This window comes from Tachypleus tridentatus, chromosome 10 (genome assembly GCF_004210375.1).
Source record: "Tachypleus tridentatus isolate NWPU-2018 chromosome 10, ASM421037v1, whole genome shotgun sequence".
NCBI lineage: Eukaryota > Metazoa > Arthropoda > Merostomata > Xiphosura > Limulidae > Tachypleus > Tachypleus tridentatus.
This window is the reverse complement of record NC_134834.1, coordinates 148,842,922-148,863,511: the sequence shown is the minus strand read 5'-3', so window position 1 is coordinate 148,863,511 and position 20,590 is coordinate 148,842,922. Positions and strand designations below refer to the sequence as shown.

Sequence of the window (20,590 nt, the reverse complement as noted above, 5' to 3'; positions counted from 1 at the left end):
CCTAAACTCCATTCAGAACAACTCCCCCTCCCCTCACACATTGCCACAAACTATTCAACTTCCCCATTCAAATTACTAAGAATAGCGCAGTTATTGCTGGCACGTTGGATATCAGTGAAGATGATGATGGTGGGGGGTAAAAGATGAAAAGCCGTCTTGTGGTTCTTACAAAGGCTAACAGAGGGTCAAGAACCAGTATGACATACCCGAACACTGAATTATGGGCAAAGTTAATACCTTTCGTATTAATTGTTTCTTTTGTAGTTAAGCGCAAAGCTACATATTGGGCTAACTGTGCAGAGATGCCAACCATTACGATTTGAGCGTACTCATTACGATTTTGGTGTATACATTACGACTATACGCTCATACAGACAAATATTACGACTTGTTGCAACTCCCAAATTATTATATATTATATAGGCCTATACAATAAAGTGATAAATTGTTCCCCCAGGGCTTGAAAGGGGTGAAAAGAAATTTCTAGTGAGATACAAATAAATTTTGATAATAAATAAAAGTAGTCCAAATGGCTACTTGCGATAATCATGTTGGTGCTTGAAATAATAAAAAAAATATTTGTATCTCCGACGTCTACCAATAGTTTGGGTGCGGTGCTTCTCCATACTGGGGGAATCCATAGTTACGTCATCAGTGCTTTTCAGCCAATCAGCGCTTGCGTAGATGGGTATTTCTCGTTTTCTTAGCGGCATAGAAACACCAATGCAATCGTTCACAAGTGGAAAAAAAAGAGGCCTCGTTCACCAGATTGTCTTGTTTCTGACAAATCTAAAAGGACTAAAACTGTGAATCAAAAATTTAGGAAAGAGTATAGTGCAAAATATCCGGTCATTGCATCAAAAGTCAGTGACAGTCGTGCGTTTTGTACAGTTTGTCACATCGATTTTTCTGTGGCGCATGGCGGGATAAACGATTGTTCCAGACATACAAAATCGGCATCTCACCAACAAAAGGCTGAGGCGAAGACAAAAACGATGCAGATAACGACATTTATGAGTAAGAATTCAGAATATGAAAAAGAATTTCAAAATATTTTTTTTAAATTTATTTATTAAATACACAAAACACAGTCATAAATGAGCAGTCTATAGCAGTAATAAATAATAATAATTCTACTTAATTTGCCTCCCCCCCCAAGTGGCACAACCGCATGCCTGCCGACTTACAACGCTAAAAACCGAGTTTCGATATCCGTGGCGGGCAGAACACAGATAGCCCACTGAGTAATTTTGTGCTTAACTGCAAACAATCTAAATCATTTGATGCGACAAACAAACAAAATTAGAGATAGAAACATATTTTCAGTGTAATAAGCGATCGACGGGGCATCTACTAGCCAAATTAAGCTTCAAGATGGCGACTGACCGGAGCAATTTATAATGAACTAGCACTAGGTTGAGTTGATAGACCATAACTTGATATAAACTGGTAGCCTTAATTATAAGCACATATGTACTGTATATAAAGTCACGGGACTGACCACGTCACTTTGAATTATGACATAATATTCCTAATTCTTATTTAAAATGGAGCTATTCTTTCCGTTCCTGAAAATAAAAATATATTTCAAATCCTGGTGATTTTTCCCCCTCCCATGAGGAAAAGTTGATTTAAAGTTTGTGTGGGGTGGGAGGGGTAAACATGAGAGTTAAATTACTAAAATTATTAAAGAGCTGTTTTAGTATTAAACACGTGCCAATACAACTATAACATAATGGTTGTTTATAATATGAGATTATTACACGTGTGAAAACAAAATCACCGTGGTGAGAAGATTATAATACTGACGGTGTACGTTATGAGAATAGTGTTATTTGCTTTGGTTATCCAAGTAAGCACCAATGAGCCGTGAATTCGGCAAAACTAGTCTGTTGTGGAAGAAGTTGTAAGTTAGAAAATAGATAGGCCTTCACATGGTCTTTCATTCACTGAAATTCACGTCTTGGCGAAGATTTTGGCTTGTTTGGATTTCGTGCAAAGCTACACGAGGGCTATCTGCGCTCGCCGTCCCTAATTTAAGTGTAAGATTAGAGGTAAGGTAGCTAGCTAGTCATCACCACCTACCGCCAACTGTTGGACTACTCTTTTACAAACGAATAGTGGGATTGACCGTGACATTATAACGTCCCCAGGGCTGGAAGGGCGAGCATGTTTGGTGTGACGGGGATCCGAACCCACGATCCTCGGATTATGAGTCGAGTGCCTTAACCACTTGGCCATTTGATAATAACTGTGACAGTGTGTGTGTGTGCTTTCTTATAGCTATCTGTTATCTGCTGTGTCCACTGCGGGAAATCGAACTCCTAATTTTATCGTTGCAAGTCTGAAGACTTATCACTCTCCCAACGGGGATGAACAGTGAAAGTACGTCATAAGTTTCTGAAACACATAAATTATTCCAGGTCATTATTGTTGACCAAAGAATTATACGTCAAAACTAAATTAAAACAATCATTGTATTTTATTGTACGTATTCAGGAATCCTGGGAAAAAATTACGTGGTGATAAAATAAAATAACTTCAGTATTAATCAAACAATCCATTATTTATAATTAACAAACATTTTAATGCTCCATTTCTTTGCACACTAGTGTATGTGTATGTTTTCTTATATCAAAGCCACATCGGGCTATCTGCTGAGCCCACCAGGAGGAATCGAACCCCTGATTTTAGCGTTGGAAACCCGTAGGCATACCGCTGTACTAGTGATGGCATCACACATAATTTGTATTGTCAATGTGTATAAATCATGTATTGTCAGTTAATAACCGATTTAATATATTTTTTATTTCTTTACAATATTTATGGTATTTAAATAAAATGTGACTTTTTTCCTTTCATCGTATTCAGAGATGAACCCTTTTTATCCAATGCTACACTCAAGAATTTCGATGTCTTATATCATACAGATTTTGCAGAGAAGCAGTTAGTTCTAGTAATAAGTTTATAAAAATAAATATAATAATGGTTAATGACATGTTTCAACCACGTGTTTCATCAGAATCACTAAACAACTGTAATTACTGGTGAAAGTAGACAATAACCTAGATTAACGGAAATCGCTTAGTACCATATTATTCTGACGCTTGGAGTAATAGCATGAAACGAATGTTTTTTCTACACTTGAGATAATATTAATACTTATTAATACGTTATAATGAAATACACATTTCTAACTTACTTTCAGTCTCAATCAAAAGTATTTGTAAATAATTTAAGGTTACTACACCAAACAAATAACCATGTAACAAAGTGGTAAAATGACTCCCATACACGCGAATGATGATAAAAAAAACAACAACAACAAAACCGGAAGTTGTGATTCAGTCTTTATCTGTATTTCCTTCTATATGTCGGTTGACAAACTGTTCACACGTACCTAGCCTTGACCCATGAACAATTACCTTCAGGAAAATCTCCAACAGAAACAAATGATTTTATTGTTTTGATTTCCAGGTAAATAGTAAATTTTTTTATTGTTTTGTTTTCCGGGTTAGATGTGTGACTTTTACGTCCTTGCATAAAATCTGTTTTTACAGTGGACTAGCGGTAAGTTTACGCTAAAATTCGTGGTTCGATTCTCCGCGGAAAACAGCGAACAGATAGCCAGCCCATTGTGCAGAATTGTACTGAGAAAACACATCAATATAAAATTGGTTAAACACCACATACACGTTTGTTTTAGAGCTACTTAACGTTGGTCTATCTGCTTCGTTCACCGCGAGCAATAAAGACCCGGATTTAAACTTTCCAAAACCGCAGACGAAAATAGCTATTTCTCGGGAGAACTACCAGTTGTTCTAACGCAAAAAAAAAAAAAAGGTTTAATATATGTCTACTTCAACTAATATATTCTGAAGGTCGTAATATATACTCTTTTTTTTAGGGGGGACATTTTGCTTCCGTGTTCGTTACAAATTATAAATATATTTGTTGTTATTTAAGGGCGCGAAGCCACGCGTGGAGCTGTCTTATCTGGGCTGACTGCATTTCGGCCTTCGAAGAAACGTTTTATCTATTTTTAATTGTTGTATTTTATAGTAACTGTTGTTTGTTTCCGTGCAAAGTTGTATAAACTTTTTTTCCTAACGAAATAAAAATTACAGTAAGATTTTAAAGGCAGTGAAAGGAACACGCCAAGCTCATGAGAGGGTTAAAGACTGTCATAGCCGTACCTTTTCTTCTCTGAATCATACTAAAAGAAATATAATGATCATAAAAGCAAGCTCCCCCTTCCTCCCCAACAACAAAGAAGGCTTGTTCCGCTCAGCCAAGTCTAGAGATTTTAATTCAATGACGATGAAACCTCTCGGAATTCTCTTTTAATTTTAAGAAATCGTGTTATTATTACTTTATTCGAATCAACTTTAGTTATTATTCATATCAGCTATTCTTCTTTATTCCCTAAATGGGTCATCTGATCAAAGTACCATGGGAAGAAAACTTCATTGATAATTAGATAAGATCATGCTCATATGTCAGTCGAAATTTATTCTAATTAGGCGTTTCTGGCTTCGTGGTATGAGTCATGAGTGGCTAGGCTTAGAATTACTCATTTGTTAAGCCTTATATTGTTAGTAAGATGAAAGTAATCAGCAGAAAAATCTGCCATTCCAAAACACCGCCATTTTTCATTCTGAATGACGTCACATCCGGTTGCGTAAGGAAATCGCTTTTAGTGTTTGTTTAGGGTGTTTTTTTCTGGTTTTTTTTAAGCATCTTTTCAACACGGGCTTTTGGCTACTGGTAGATCGTGATCTTGTTCTCAGACTGTGATAATAGACTAATGATTTTTTGATTGATTAATAATTAGATATGTTTAAGAACTTTACTTACTAGGTTCACCTATAATCATATGGTGGCTAGCAACGAATAGAATCGACCAAGAATTTAATCTTTCACGGGGTACACATCGGTAGTGTTCTAACTGGCACACTGTTACAAGCCAACTATTCTAACTAATACTAGTGTAAGCAAAGTGTTTTGACACTATTACAAGCCAAGTGTTCTAATCGACAGTATTTCAAACCAAGTGTTTTAACACTTACAAGCCAAATGTTTGAACTAACGCTGTTACAAATTAAGTGTTGTAACTGACACTGTTATAAGCCAACTGTTCTATTTCAGTGATTAATATTTGTGTTTTTAGTGTATTATATTCTTTCTATAAGAAATCAGTTGAGTATCTAGTCAGATGACCATTTACTTCATATGCAAAATAGCAGATCAAAAGAAGGGTTAACTGACTTTACGATATTTATTTCTTCAGGGTTAGCTGATTATATTATATTTTACTCCATTAGGATTGACCTTTAGAGTTAATCGACTTTATGACATTTAATCCTTTAGGGCTAACTGATTATATAATAATTACTCCTTTAGGGTTAACAAATTTTATGATATTTACTGCTTTGCCATGTATAGGTTTAATTAAGAGTGAAACCTAAGTCACAAGATATAAAGTAGGGATATTCCAAAAGTTATCACAAGGGCAGTGAACCAGTAGGTTTGTAATACTGTGACGAAAATACGTATCATTTACCGACAATGGGCACAGAAAACATTTAAAATAGCGCGAAACACCGATTTCTCGCTGTATAGCGTAAATGCTACCGTACTAGATAAGTTTTACTTTATTCACCACCTAATACACGATGCAGTATTTTTATTGAACCTTCCTTTGTGTTTTTGGGCATAGTGGTTTTAAATAAGACAGAGTTGACAACCGAACAGAAACATATGTAGAGATTCAAACTCTTATATAGGCCAGTCAAAATCTACAATGACTTAACAATAGCCGTCCCTTATAATGAACAACTATCCAGAGAAGGCAGTTAACTAGCTAACCAGCAGACCCATCAATACAAGGTTTTGTCTAGCTTGATCAGTCTAATACCGAAACTTATATTCATTGTTATTACGTTCCCACAGCTGATAACACAGTGCTCATCCAGCTGTACTACGTCTCGAACCCTGAATCTTTCGATCTACTAGCTCTCGCGACACGCTAACCACTAGGACACGTCTGAGCGACGGTAAATGAACCTATTTCTTTTAGTATAACCTAACAATATCCGAGTGAAACATCCAGAATATTCTGTAAAATGAAGAGGTAGGACTTTCTAGAAGTTTCTAATTTCCTTTCCTTTTTTTTTTTTTTTGTTCTTTCCCGGAAGATAGAAACGTGTATAAACTATTTACTTAAAATTTTGATACAAATTCTTCTATAAAAATTGTAAGAGATAAAGGTCAGTTGAGAGGCTGACCTTGTGTTTTTTTTATTTCACGAATGGAAGGTGAAGAACACGACACGTAAGACTTTAACAACAGTGACCTAACGGTCGAGAGGTTAATAGCATGTCATCGGTAACTCATCGTACTATTTAATGTACGAAAGTAATAAAGAATCGTCATTCCTAAAACTTTCTCATCAAGCTATATCCTTTGATTTCTGATTGCCAACTCAACGTAAGAACCCTATCTTAAACCTTAACTTAAACCTGCCGATAAGAGATGTGTCGGTTAAAACGGTTATGTTAATGTAATCTCACTTTGTCGGTTGTTGACTTTTCGCCAGGACAGTGTAATTCGTTGGTTCGTTTCTTATTCATCATAAAAATATACAATGGACCATCTGTGCTGTACCCACTATGAGTAGGGAAACTCAGTTTTTAGCGCTAGCCTTAACGCTGAGCCACCGAGAAACTAGTGTCATTTTTAGAACAGTATCTCCCTTCAACAATGTACTGTATTTTATTTTTCGTGTTACAGTATTTCCCTTCAACAATGTAATGTATCACACATTTTAGTTATCATACTTCCGTTCAACAACGTAGTGTATTTGATTTATTTCGGCAAACAATTGTATTTAACACATTTTCTGACGGACAGGAGTGTGTTCGAATTTAATTATTAGGACTAAAATCACCGTATTTAAATGTGGAATAAACCTAACATTAATTATAATATAAGATGCGGGTAATTAGCATTATATTACAGGAATAGTGTACAAGTGAAAGTCGACAGTTTTGTCAACAGTTTAACTACAATACAGTAGACGATTGCCTACCTTTCTTGATTCTGTTGGTTGTTGTATTTAGCGGCAAGGCCGCGCATGAAATCGCTGTAATTCCTTGTCATCATTTCCATCTGTTTTAATGCCGAAACTCCGCAAGCCAGCCCGACAGACGAATACCGCTCAAGTCCCGGAGAAGACGGTGGGAACGCCGAGCGGAGCCCCAGGCCGAGACTTATAGATGCCGGGAAAGTACGGGCAGGATTCGGCGAGTGCGGCGACAAAGAAGGCGAAGAATAGTCAAACTCTGGGGACAGGCGCTCAGTCTTGACGGGAACGTGGACTGAGCCTAGGGACACTGGAAGCATGTCGTTGTTTCGCGAAATGAGAGAGGAGTGGAATGGCGAAATGCCAAGTTGACGCTGACCTCCGCCAGGGGATGCCTTGTAGTCAGTGCCTGGCAGGCAGTTTAACTCTGTGCTCTTTGTTATAGAGTTGTTATCGTGCTGGGCTTCAGGTGAAGAGCCTTGGTGATCTAAGGGGAGATGATGGGCCATAGAATGCAGTCATTAGTAAATATGTCTTCGCTTAACATTCTGGTAAGAGTTAATTAATAGAAAAACTCTCGTGCGTAATATCCTGCTATTTTTCTTACCTTTACTTTGATGTTAATCCCGGATATATATATATATATATATTTGAACGTAAGTGTAAACGTTGGCTATAGGGGGGTTTATCCAGTAGAAAGAATAAAAACCCATACAGGGCCATAATCAGCATAAGAATGACCGCCGCTCGCGCCAACACATGACTTAACGTGGTCAACGCGCACGCACGCGCCTGCGAAGCCAGCGTATGAAGATTGGTATCACGTAGCAGGTCCTGAGTCCACACACACACTACCGCTTCCCATATCGAGGCCACCATCTCTTTTACCGTAGTTAACACGCCTACTGCGCGAGCCGTTCCTTGACCCCGCCCAAAATAGTTGTCCTTTCTTTCAAGCGTTTAGCAAAACAGTGTAGCTAATAACGGTCTCGTGTGTTTTAGGCCCAGGTCTTCGTATCAACACCATCTGGTGTTAATAGCCAGTACCTTTACCACACAAACTTAAATTCCATATTATACACAAAACTAAAAACATTTAAACAGAATCGTTAATGTCCACTAGGTGTATAACATTAAGTAAAAAATCCTTAAAAAGAATTATTGAAACAAGATATATTACTGTTGATCTCAGGTTTGTGTTGATGCCTTACAACCAGACCAAGATGTTTGAAACACAGATTAAAGATATCCAAACATATATTTGAATTTATATAGAAATACTTAATGTAACTTACATTAAGCCACTAAACCATATGTTTGAAATACACATTCTAATATGAAGTTACAAATTTTACTTACGAGACTAAGCTGATAACTGAAAAAAAAAAAAGGTGTCTAAAAGCGAACAGTAAAATAAATTTAATCAAAGGGCACTAATCCAGAGAACAGGAAATTTGGCGACTTTGATTTGTTTGTTTCTGAATTTCGCGCAAAGCCACACAAGGACTATCTGCGCTAGCCATTCCTAATTTAGTAGTGTGAGACTAGAGGGAAGGCAGCTAGTAATCACCACTCACCCCAACTCTTGGGCTACTTTTTTACCAACGAAGAGTGGGATTGATCGTCACATTATAACGCCCCTACGGCTGAAAGGGCGAGCATGTTTGGTGCGACGGGGATTCAAACCCGCGACCCTCAGATTACGAGTCAAATGCTTTAACCCACCTGGCCTTGCCAGGCCTAGGCGAATTTGAACCCTATTAATGTTGTTCAGAGAGGTTAGTAGTAATACATTCAGTTTTCTTTGCAAGGCAAACAGTGGATCGGTAATAGGCCCGATGGAATCATTATGATTATTTACAACTATCCTCAAAACGTTTTGAATTTTATATACATACTAATTCTACTAGTTCGACGCATATGGAAGACACAGATGACTTGCGGGCTTATATTATTGCTTATGATTATTCAAATAATGTCTTCCATCAAACACCAACATATGCTCTTTCGAAACGTGATAACGTCAAGTTTCATATTGTTTGTCAACAAGTGTTTGTTTCTTTGCTTTTATTATGCACAAAGCTACACAAAGGCTCTCTGTGCTTTTCCAACCACGGGTGTTGAAACCTGGCTTCTAGTAGTATAAGATCGCAGGCGTACCACTGTGCCACTGGGGGGAGGGGCGGTCAAGAAGTGGCCATTAATGAAAGTTTCGGATGGTCGTCCTTTTCCAATCCCGCAACGAGTACTACTTCGCGGTTTTAATCTATCCGGCCATTTTGGAGACGACTAGAATGGACAAATGATAATATTCAAGTAGTTACGTGCCGTTTGATTTGTAACACCACAGCTGCATTTGGTTGGCTACATCCTGCACACCGTTAGAGCTCGTGTATTGATCATAATCTAGGCGGTTAATAAACAGGACACGAAACCTCGGTCCTCTCTGAACACCAGGATTGGGGTATGCATCAGTACAGATTAAATAATTGCAGTTGGGCACATCCCATGGCCTTGGGTTAAATTCGGCTGATCTAACATGGATAAACTGGAACGAGCGGAATATGGAGAAATAGACTGCTTTATAGATAGACGTTCATTGATCCGGAGAAAGGATAAGACCACTAGGTATTTTTTTCGACTTAAGCAAACACAAAGAGCAATGGGGTAGAACAGGCTCGGTAATACGTGTAAGTGTGATCAAAAATTGCTTTAAAATCGAAAGCTTAACCGCTACAGTTTTCTTCTTATTTCGCTTTGTTAGGGAATGACTTATTAACAGTTGAACTGATACACGTGTTTTTTTATTTTTTTAGAGAAGGGTTTCTCGATTAATGGAGGATAAAGAAGTACGCTATTCATAAGGCCAAGGACAAGTTAGGCCTACATATACATGACACAAGGAGGAAATACGCACTTAAAAACATGTAAGCTCTTATGACTTATTCTTTTCGCTTTGTCATCCGTGCATAGCGATGCCGTTCCCATTACTCGGAGAGCTCCTAACGCGGTGAAAACAATCAAAACTAAAGACACGTAATAACCTTAAAATGTATTGAAGTTACACAAGTTTGTTGTCTTACACACACACTGTTTTTTATTTTACCAGCATCATTATTTTAAGTTTATAAATTGAAACTTCTAACTGATCGACGCCATTTTAAGAAGTTATATGATTTATTGTATTACATATTTTGTCTTTTATTTCAAATACTTAAAGTAATTTATAATTATTTAATAATATGTACTTCTAGACTTTTTTATTTATTTATTACGACCGCAAAGACAAAAAGTAGGACGATACATCGTCTGTTTGTTTTTGAACTTCACGCAAAGCTTCACGAGGGCTATCTGCGCTAGTCGTCCCTAATTTAACAGTGTAAGACTACAGGGAATGCAGCTAGGCATCACCACCCACCGCCAACCCTTGGGCTACTCTTTTGCCAATGAATAATGGGATTGACCGTAATATTATCCCGCCCCCCACGGCCGAAAGGACGAACATGTTTCGTGTGACAGGGATTCGAACCCGCGACCATCATATTACGAGTCGAACGCCTTATCACAACTGGCAATGCCGAGACTACAACGTTTGATATCATAGGTTTGTATTACGTGTAAGTAAATAATAAATGTGTAGCGATATAGCGATTCGATATTCGTATCATATCGTGAAACCGTGAACCGATTGCATCGATACATTGTCCGATATGATTTATGTATTTTCACCAAATTTGGCAAGCTTTCAGTAAACATTTATATTAAAAAATAATGATTTAATAAATGAAGATGAGTCCTGAGTACTATATGTTAATATGCAAAGTAACAAACTAACAAATAGACACACAGCTATTAACTTCATTTTTATATATTACTTCTCCTGCCAAAACTGGGGATTTGAAAAAAAATCACTGTAAAGTGTGAAAAAGTTAGATAAGACAATATTAATAATGTACATAATATATTACAGATAAGAATCTCAAACTCTGTAACAAACCGTTGGTAAAACTTTGTGTAGATACGTATCAAGTTGACTACAAGTACTATGATGATACACGCACCCCCTAATATAGACCCCCTTATTTACTTTTTTGGAGGGACGGGGGCCGGCAAGCCCGGTGGTTAAGATACTCCACTCGTAATCTGAGGCTCGCGGGTTCGAATCCCCGTCGCACCAAACATGCCCCTTTCAGCCGTGGGGGCGTTATAATGTTACGATCTTCGTTGGTAAAAGAGTAGCCCAAGAGTTGGGGTGGGTAGTAATGACTAGCTGCCTTTCCTTTAGTCTTAAACTGCTGTATTAGGGACGGCTATGGCAAATAGCCCTCGTGTAGCTTTGCGAGGATTTAAAACAAACCCCTTTTTTGTGAGTGACGTGGTTTGCTTGTGATATATTTTTGTTATTGTAGCACCTTAACCCTAATGGCTGTTGAACAACCACTTAATACGCTGAAAATTCTCTTCTATTTACATCCATTTGAAAGATGACAATATGGTTAAAAGCGTCACTTTTACTTTTCTTTTTCGATCATAATCATCATAAGTTATTTCCACAAAACGCTGGAAAACAGAAATTACTGTTATGAACTACAAAATCAATCACTATTTGCACAGATATGAGCAAGAAATATTACAAATTTGTGACATCGGTATGAAGTACTTTTGTCATTGAGTAAAAAATGATAGTAAGAACTATGCTAGATATGCACTACAAAAACAGCCTATAATTATAAAAAAATAATAGCTCAAAAGAATCAAGTTTCATTCTTTGATATCTTATAAATAACAAAAACGGAGGGTGGGAACAGCGGAAAGAGTGCCGTTATGAATAACAAAAACAGACTATAATATATGAAGCCTATTCACAGATAAAATTAACAGTATAGTTATGCGCAATACGTTTTTATTTACTGTCAGTTGATATTCTGTAGGAAGACATAAGAAAGAGCTGAATAGTCCTCGGTTATGAAGTACAAAAAGAGACAATAAATATATATGCAACACAAAAACACAGATAAAGTTATTATATTTCATTTATAACTAACAGTATTTGTTGTACAAAAAAAAACTTGGGTAACAATGCTCAATTGTAGAGACAGACAACATATATGCAGATAATTACAAAAAAATATTTATGTCCATATTTCTCGTACGACTGACTACAGGAACAAACTAAATAAAAACAGAGTTAAAGTTAAGTATCAAGAAAAAACATTTTTCTCAATGTCCTAGTTATTTATTTTTTTATTTTAGAGTAAATCCTCATTGAACTACCTGCTGTGTCTATTGAGGCGAGTCGAACACCACATTTTAGCGTTGTAAGTCCGCAGAATTACCGCTATTCCACTTTGGGGGGAGGTCGTTCTAGCTGTTAACTACTGTTATGAACCAAATCGTGCCAAGAGATCATTGTAGGACACTTTCCTATATGTGTTCATTATTCATTTCCAGAAAAGTTCATTTAAAAGTGGTTCGGCATAGCCAGGTGGGTTAAGGCGTTCGACTCCTAATCCGAGGGCTGCGGGTTCGCATCCCCGTCACACCAAACATGCTAGCCATTTCAGCCATGAGGGCGTTATAATGTTACGGTCAATCCCACTGTTTGTTGGTAAAAGAATAACCCAAGAGTTGGTGGTGGGGTGATGACTAGCTGCCTTCCCTCTAGTCTTACACTGCTAAATTAGGGGCAGCTAGCGCAGATAGCCCTCGTGCAGCTTTGCGCGAAATTCAAAAAACAAACAAACAGTGTGTTTGGAAGCACTACTTGATGTTATTTTAAACTGGAAGGCAAGACTCACATCAGAGGCGTCAGAAGGCCTGTGAATCGTTCAGTTTCGTTTCGTCCCTTCTAGTGATATAATCAATATATTTTTTCTTTGTTCAAGCAATAGGTCCTCGCGCTGTGCCCACTGCAGGGATCGAACTCCGAACACTAGAGTTATAAGCCTTCGAGTCTACCGCTAAGCTACCGTGGAGTTATGTACCTTAAATGTAAAGTAAGAAATTTCAAACCATCTTTCCTGTTTGTTTGTTTTTTCTCAAATCTGTATTTATATTTATAACTATTAATTATAATCCACCTGCTAATGCCAACTAGTGCCAAATTAAAAAAAAAAAACAGTTATTCGATTGTCTTACAGTACGATCACTGATTTCGTTTCACAACTATCTATCTCTTCATTATGATATATGTTCCCCGCTAGTACAGTGGTAAATCTACGTATTTACAACCCTAAAATTAGGGGTTCGATTTTCCTTAGTGAGCTCAGCAGATAGCCTGATGTGGCTTTGCTATAAGAAAGACACACACACACATTATGATATATATATAAAACTATAAAGGTTGTTTATTCTCAACTAATCGTAATAATATGCAGATACGCTCACACAGGTTAAAAATCCTTAACTTCTTGTTGCAGGTCAGTTAACCTGTGGGGTAGCGTCTAAGACGGAACCTTTAAGGAGAAGTACATTATAGGGCTTTCTGATGCGAAGCTCTGCTGTTGTGAGATCATCAAAGTATAGGCGAACTAAGATTTTAGCGTATTACCAAAGGGATATCTATCGTACCAGTAAAGTAAGAAGACGAATCATGCCAGCATTACTAAACAAATAACAAACCTGGCTACTCCACGACCGCTAACCAGTCGCACACCGGACGCAGTAAAGAAAAGTAAAAAGGTTGTCACCAAAAATATTTTAGAAACACACAGTGGTCCATTCGAAATAAAAAAATCACAAGAATTCTACTGGAAACTTTCAGGGTGCATGGGCGAACGGATGAATCGTTGAAAGTTGTACGAACGGTAGGTAGCATGCAACATTCTGAAACAAGTCGTGACATTGTACGAATCATATGTTTAAACTCAGTGTGTCAAAGGAAAATATAAACAACTTATGACCATGACAGTGATACATTTCAAAACTAATGTTTTGTTTGTTTCAAAATATTTGCGCACAGCTACGCAGTGGACTGTCTGCGAGTTGCTGTCTCTAATTTGGAAATGAAAAACGACAGAGAAAATAGCTCATCGATAACAGAGCTACTATGGATCTCGAGCTATTATTATTTGACCGGGTAAGGTTATTCAACTCACTCTTACAGTGCATCTACGACACCAAAATGCAAAGCACCTTTTAGCGGGAAAGATACTCGAATCGAAAATACTCAATTTCACAGATTGGGCGCGCTTACGGACTACCATTATGTCTCGTTAGTCCCTATTCAAAAAATAGGACACAACATGTCGCCAAATATTTTCTGTTGAGTTTATGGATACCACACGAAAAGTGGACAAAAAATGGCAAGGAATACTCCGTATACGATTAGGTTTACCCAATTATACCAAGAAAAATACCATATTTGTACGCAGTATTTAAATTACGGCTTTGGAAAGAGGTGGACCTCCCTTTTGTGGCCTACTTTGGCAAACCAACTGGAAGACCATGAACGATAACGGATTGAATCTTCTAGATGTTTTACGTCATTCCAAACCGTTCCTCTCCATTATGCCCTACAGTGGCACGGCGGTATGTCTTCGGACTCACACCGCTAGAAACTGGGTTTCAAAACCTTTGGTGGGCAGAGCACAGATAGCCCATTGTGTAGCTTTGTGCTTAATTCCAAACAAACAAATTCCCCCATTATTAAACCCTTTTTTCTCAGGTTGGATGGCGGTAAGGCTTAATTAAGATAAAAAACCCAGCTTCAAATGAATGTACCATTTCCTACGCAAGAACAACGTGCAGAGACACCTAAATCTCATAAACATCTCAAACAGACTCTCTGAAACTACCGTCTACGTACTGTTGACGGACATTGGAAGTTATATAAAGATTTATGACAAAAATGGTCTCAGTGTATTTATAAAATCTCACGACGCAGAATTAGCACTGTAGAGCAGTAGTCCACAACCTGGACCACATCACATAGAACATCATTTTTCGTATGTAAAGATTAGGTCCTCATCCTACGATAGTTACAATCAATCATGAACATCAATCACTCTGTATACACCAAACCTCTCATAAATATCTAGTAAGGTTTGCAACAATGTCTTTTAGCGTTGGACAAATGAATTATGCTTTTTGAACACTTTACAAATCTGAAGGCCTGGCCTAGGCCGGTGGTTATTGATTGCAGTTTGGGTCAATGAATTCCCATATAAGAAATCAGAGACTCGTTTTTAGGTACCATAGCCATTATTTTAACTTATTTCTGTTAGTTGTTCCACATACAAATTAAGCTATGCTTATATTATCAGATCTTAGGTATTACATTTTGGAAACATGTTGGTTACTTCAACGCATTTGTAATTCCCGTAAAACTCACAGAATAGTGTTTTATAGTAAAGTTGAGTCTAACACAGGAATTTAACCCTAAACTGTTAGCCTTATAAGCCCTCAAGCTATGAAGAAGTATGGCGTCAAGGAACTCTTGCTTTGTTTGTTTGTAGTTAAACACAAAGCTATATAATGTGCTATCTCTGCTCTGCCCACTACAGGTATTGCAACCCACTTTCTAGCGTTGTAAGTCCGCAGACATATCGTTGTGCCACTTGGGGAAGGGGGACACTCCCGCCATCTCACTTGATGCGATTATTAAGATGTCTTAACTTTGAATACAGATGTAAGCTAGGTTCCTATAGATGCGGAAAACATTTTGGTTATGAAAGTACTGGTTAAAGTTTCAAATGATTGTAGCATTATAGACCGGTTTCAAATCGATCGTGTGTGTCTGTTGATACAAGAGAGATGTTATTTATCGTTAATTATACAACAATAGTTACATATCTATTCTTACTGTCCACCTAATCATAGTTCCTAAAATGGCGTTACAGACTGAGAAGGTTATAGAGATATGAGAACAGGAAGCCAGAAGAGATGATAAACAAATATAATGTCGTACAATCGATTACTGAAGACACCATCATGAGCATAATGTCGTACACTTGGTTGTTAAAGACACCACGATGAATATAGTGTAATATAATTGGTTGTTAAAGACACCACGATGAATATAGTGTAATATAATTGATTGTTAAAGATACCATGATGAACATAATATCACACAATCGTTAATAAAGATACCATGAGAAACAAAAACCATATAATCGGCTAGTTGTTCGCGATCCCAATTAATAAGAAAACAGTTATAATTCATTTTAAGTCTATATTAACACGTGTGTCAATTTAAATGTTGTCACATAAATAAACACACACACACATTATATTATTTTTACTTTGTGTTAGAAAGTGTAAACCTAACGTTACAGTGGGCTCTAACACGAAGATAAAGACAGATGACCGGAGTGACAACCTCCTAAAGGTTTATCTACTATTTAATCCATCAATACACGGGTCTTGTCTGCTAGCACGATTCTATGAATATGTAATCACGTTTGTTTTCTTTGTAAGTTGTTGAACTCAGTCATATTAAAGATGGCAGTGGCACGAGCGTACCACAAACACCTGGTTGATACGTGATAACAGTGATCCTAAAGGTTAATTCCTTCTAGTCAAATAATTTCGTTTTTTTCGGGCCAACAAAAACTGAAATATAAACTCCCTTCTATGTATGTAAAAACGCGTTCCTCTCAAAATTTCAGTAGTCTAGGTTACACGTTTCTTAATCTATTATGTACAGAAACCACGACGAAAAGGATACCCTACTTGGCTATAGAAAGATGACCCAAATAGGACAGTATAGGTTGTATTGATGAATTTTGACAAAAATGGGATAATGTGTCTAATAAGAGAGAAATCAGTAAAGTACAGTTTTTAGCGTTCTATGTTCCAAAAACAAACAAACAAAAACAGAGCTAATTTTAGCGTTATTAAATACATCTTGAAAGAACGGATTTAGACTAAATACACCTATAGCAACATCTAGGAGGAAGTTTTTACACGAAATTTCAAATTGCTTCCTTTCAAGAAAGAATAACGAGTGGTCGAATGTCAAAGGAACAAAATATAATGTAATGCTTCTAAATGTATCCTCTCACTTATTTGTTAAAGATTAATGTTTGTTTTGAATTTCGTACAAAGCTACACGAAGGCTATCTGCGCTAGCCCTCCTTGATTTTGCATTGTAAGACTAGAGGGAAGGCAGCTAGTCATCACTACCCACCGCCAACTTTTTTACCAACGAATAGTGGGATTGACCGTTACTTATAACGCCCCCACGGCTGAAAGGGCGAGCATGTTTGATGCAATGGGGATTCGAACCAGCGACCCTTAGATTACGAGTCGAGCGACCTAACCACATGGCCATGGCAGGCCTTAATTTAGTGTTTGAAAGTAACCATCACGGTTAACTGCATGTGTGTGGTCAACCAGAAAATCAAAACTGAAAAATCGCAAAGTTTTGAGCTTAGTGAATTTTTCTCAGAGAATGTAGATATTATTTGGTTTGAAATGATGTAAACCACGTAAGCAACACTAGTCAATTAACGGACTCAACTTTTATTAGCATCAAACTATAACGACACGAAGAATAAATGAAATAAATCTAAAATCTGATACAAACAAAAAATAACAGTAATAAACAATGTAAACAAAACTTTTAATTGTACTTTTTAAAATGTTATACTTCTAACTTGCACTTTACACATGCATACGTTTAATCCAGATCTATACTCACCACTAAAAACCTTTAAGATCTGACTGGTATTATCACTTCTATTAACTGACCTAATTACAGTTACAAACGTAAAGTTCACCAGTGTCCAAACGACCATTGACCAGTTTAGGACAGAACAATGTGCAGAAACTATAAAGGTCACTTATCTACAGCCTGATTTACAACAGTTATTGGATTGTATGCGGGCCACGTTTGATCTAGCGGTTAGAGTGTCAGACTTTGAATCCAATTGTTCGCGTCCCGTTTCCGAAAACGTCGCTTCTCACTTCCAGATTGTGAGTGTGCAAAGAAGGGATGTAATAGTCAGGTAATAGTATTCCTCGAGTTGGTGATAGAAACTACTGACTAGGTGCATTTTCTCTGGTGTATTAAAGTTATGGAGGACTGGTGGAGAGAGCCCTTGTGTAAAATTTGAGCAGAAATTACAAAACAAGCAAAATTGTCTTGAAAGTACAACATAACTTTACTTACAAGTAGAGCATGGTCAATATTTTGAAATATTCTATGCCATAAATTATAGAATAGTACGTTTAGATAAATAAAACATACCACATGAATACTAAATTAAGTGGAATAACTTTAAAAATTGCTTACTATCATGGACCACAAAGAAAGGAACTCTGTACTTGAGCTTGTGTGATAACTGGGTAGTTTTAAACATCATAAGGTGTCTTATTTTGTTTTCATGACTTATTTGGGTACAAGGCTATATACCAAGCAATGTAGTGATTATAATAGCATAGAAAAAAATCACATGAAAAGTTCCTTCATTAGGCTCAAGGACGTGTCTTATTTGCAATGAGAGGGAAAATGTGGTACGTTTGATCAAACAAATCAAAATTATAGATCGCCTATTTGGATGCGGACTTGAATTTTTCATCTCCTCTAAGTGGTAACAAGCTTATAATAATATAACAATAATAATAATAATAACCCACACGGGTTCGATCCGTGTGGTGAGCAGAGAGATTAGCTACTTAGTAGCTTTGTGCTTAAACATAACTCTGGAAGTAGAAATATACCAAAGCCCGTAACTAAACCTGTAAGTGTGTAAAACCACAGACATCAGTCCAGTATCAATTATTGTCAGAAAGCAGATTTATATTTATCATATTTGCTACTCATGATTTTCTTAGGATCCGTACTCTCGGAAGAAGCTCTTAACCAAATAAGAAAAACGTTTGCTCTGTGCTCTGCTCAAAGTAGAATGGCTATTCGAAAACACTGAGCAAACTGTTAATCATACCAACTTTTTAGAATTTGTTTCTCTATTTTCGTTGTTACTCTAGCCAGAAAAATTAGTTAGTTCCACAAAACTAATACAATGTTTAGCTTCAAACAAAAAAGCTTTTTGGGTTTGGTTTGTTAGATTTGAATTTCGCGCAAAGCTACACGAGGGCTATCTGCGCTAGCCGTCCCTAAGTTAGCAATGTAAGACTAGAGGGAAGGCAGCTAGACATCACCACCCACCGCTAACTCTTGGGCCACTCTTTTACCAACAAATAGTGGAATTGACCGTAACATTATAAAGCCCCCACGGTTACGAAAGCGAGCACGTTTGATTTAACAGGGATTCGAACCCGCGATCCTCGGACCACGAGTCGAGTGCCTTAACTACCTGGCCATGCTGGGCCAGCTTTTTGGGAAGATTGTTTATATTTCACATAATGACCACAGGAAGGCAGTAAATTGGATTTTTTTTCTTTTAGCAAGGAGCTATAGAATGAGCGATTTGCCCTTTATCCACCGTGGGGACTCAAATCTAGGGTTGTAAGTATATAATTTAATCCGTCATGACCAGGTGATTAGGACGCTCGGTTCGCAGTGTGAGGGTCGCGGGTTCGAATTCCCGTCCCACTCTCAATCCCACTATTCTTTGGTAAAATAGTAGCCCAAGAGTTGGTGGCGGGTGGCGATGACTAGCTGCCTTTCCTCTCTCTACTCTTTCTCTCTTAGCGCAGATAGCTCTCATGTAGCTCTGTGTGAAATTCAAACCAAACTATATCTATAAACTTACCACGGACTCCCAGGGGCACAGTAAATGGGGAATAACACTAGTTAACTAAATTAACACTAAGTCAAACAAGTAATACTTTTATTGATAAGTAACCATGATGTAAACATTCCGGTTTTGTCCTTATTTTAACAATTCGGACAAACATGGACGAGCGAAAAATTTTTTAGTATGGTGTCTTATAAAGTAGTAATTTTCTGAAGATAGCATAGCCTTTCCAAACCAGTGCTTAGAACGTACGATCAGTCATGCGAGGGGTATACTTACGAAACTGATTGTTTACAGTAGCTCTTTTGGGGGAATTTCCCTTGAAAATCTTTAAAAATAATTTGCCGAGATAATTGACCACAGTGCTGTGAATGGAAGGGGTTCTCACTAGCGACACCTATATTCTGAGCAATTACGGTCGAAAACTGAAAGCACGACAGTAAAACGAAAACGAAACAGCTGACAAAAACCCAAGTCGTGTAAAGCTTACTATCTCACCTCATAATAATAAACTTCGACAATCTCTATATACAGACAAGGACTTTTAGAATATGGAGCATAGTAGGTAGAAAAATGGGTAGGTATAAAAGAATTGTGGGATAAATGATTCCACATTCCTTTTCTGTTATAATTTAGGTGATGAGTCAGGCAAACGTACGCATGCTAGGCTAAAATTCCATTACTGTGTGGGTTATATTCAGTTTCAATTGATAAAAAAACTATAAAAGATTTCTTTCTAAAGAGAGAAAATTATATGCGTTGCGAGGAAAATAAAGTACATGTGATATAATTTACGTGTTGGACTAGAAAAATTAAACTAATTGTAGCGTTAAGGAATGTTCAAAAGGAGGGAAAATTACAA

General features: G+C 37.2%; 1 protein-coding gene and 1 long non-coding RNA gene across 12 annotated transcripts in view; one reads left to right on the top strand and one right to left on the bottom strand.

Moving 5' to 3' along the window:
* LOC143230584 (uncharacterized) overlaps positions 1-20,590 on the bottom strand; it is a 174,789-nt gene that overhangs the window by 32,254 nt on the left and 121,945 nt on the right. For all 3 annotated transcript variants that reach the window (XM_076464392.1, XM_076464393.1, XM_076464394.1), the window contains one exon: positions 7,091-7,571. In XM_076464392.1, coding sequence (XP_076320507.1) covers positions 7,091-7,571 — 481 coding nt within the window. The remainder of the gene's footprint in view (positions 1-7,090; positions 7,572-20,590) is intronic.
* Positions 7,498-20,590, top strand: part of LOC143230585 (uncharacterized) — a 70,130-nt gene continuing 57,037 nt past the window's right edge. Inside the window, exons 1-4 of one of the 9 annotated variants that reach the window (XR_013016521.1) lie at positions 7,504-7,635; positions 9,901-10,011; positions 12,976-13,080; positions 13,504-13,993. This is a non-coding gene — a long non-coding RNA (uncharacterized LOC143230585). Of the gene's footprint in view, positions 7,636-9,900; positions 10,012-12,969; positions 13,081-13,503; positions 13,994-20,590 lie in introns of those variants that run through there. The other 8 variants (XR_013016520.1, XR_013016523.1, XR_013016524.1 and 5 more) reach the window with 8 other exon arrangements.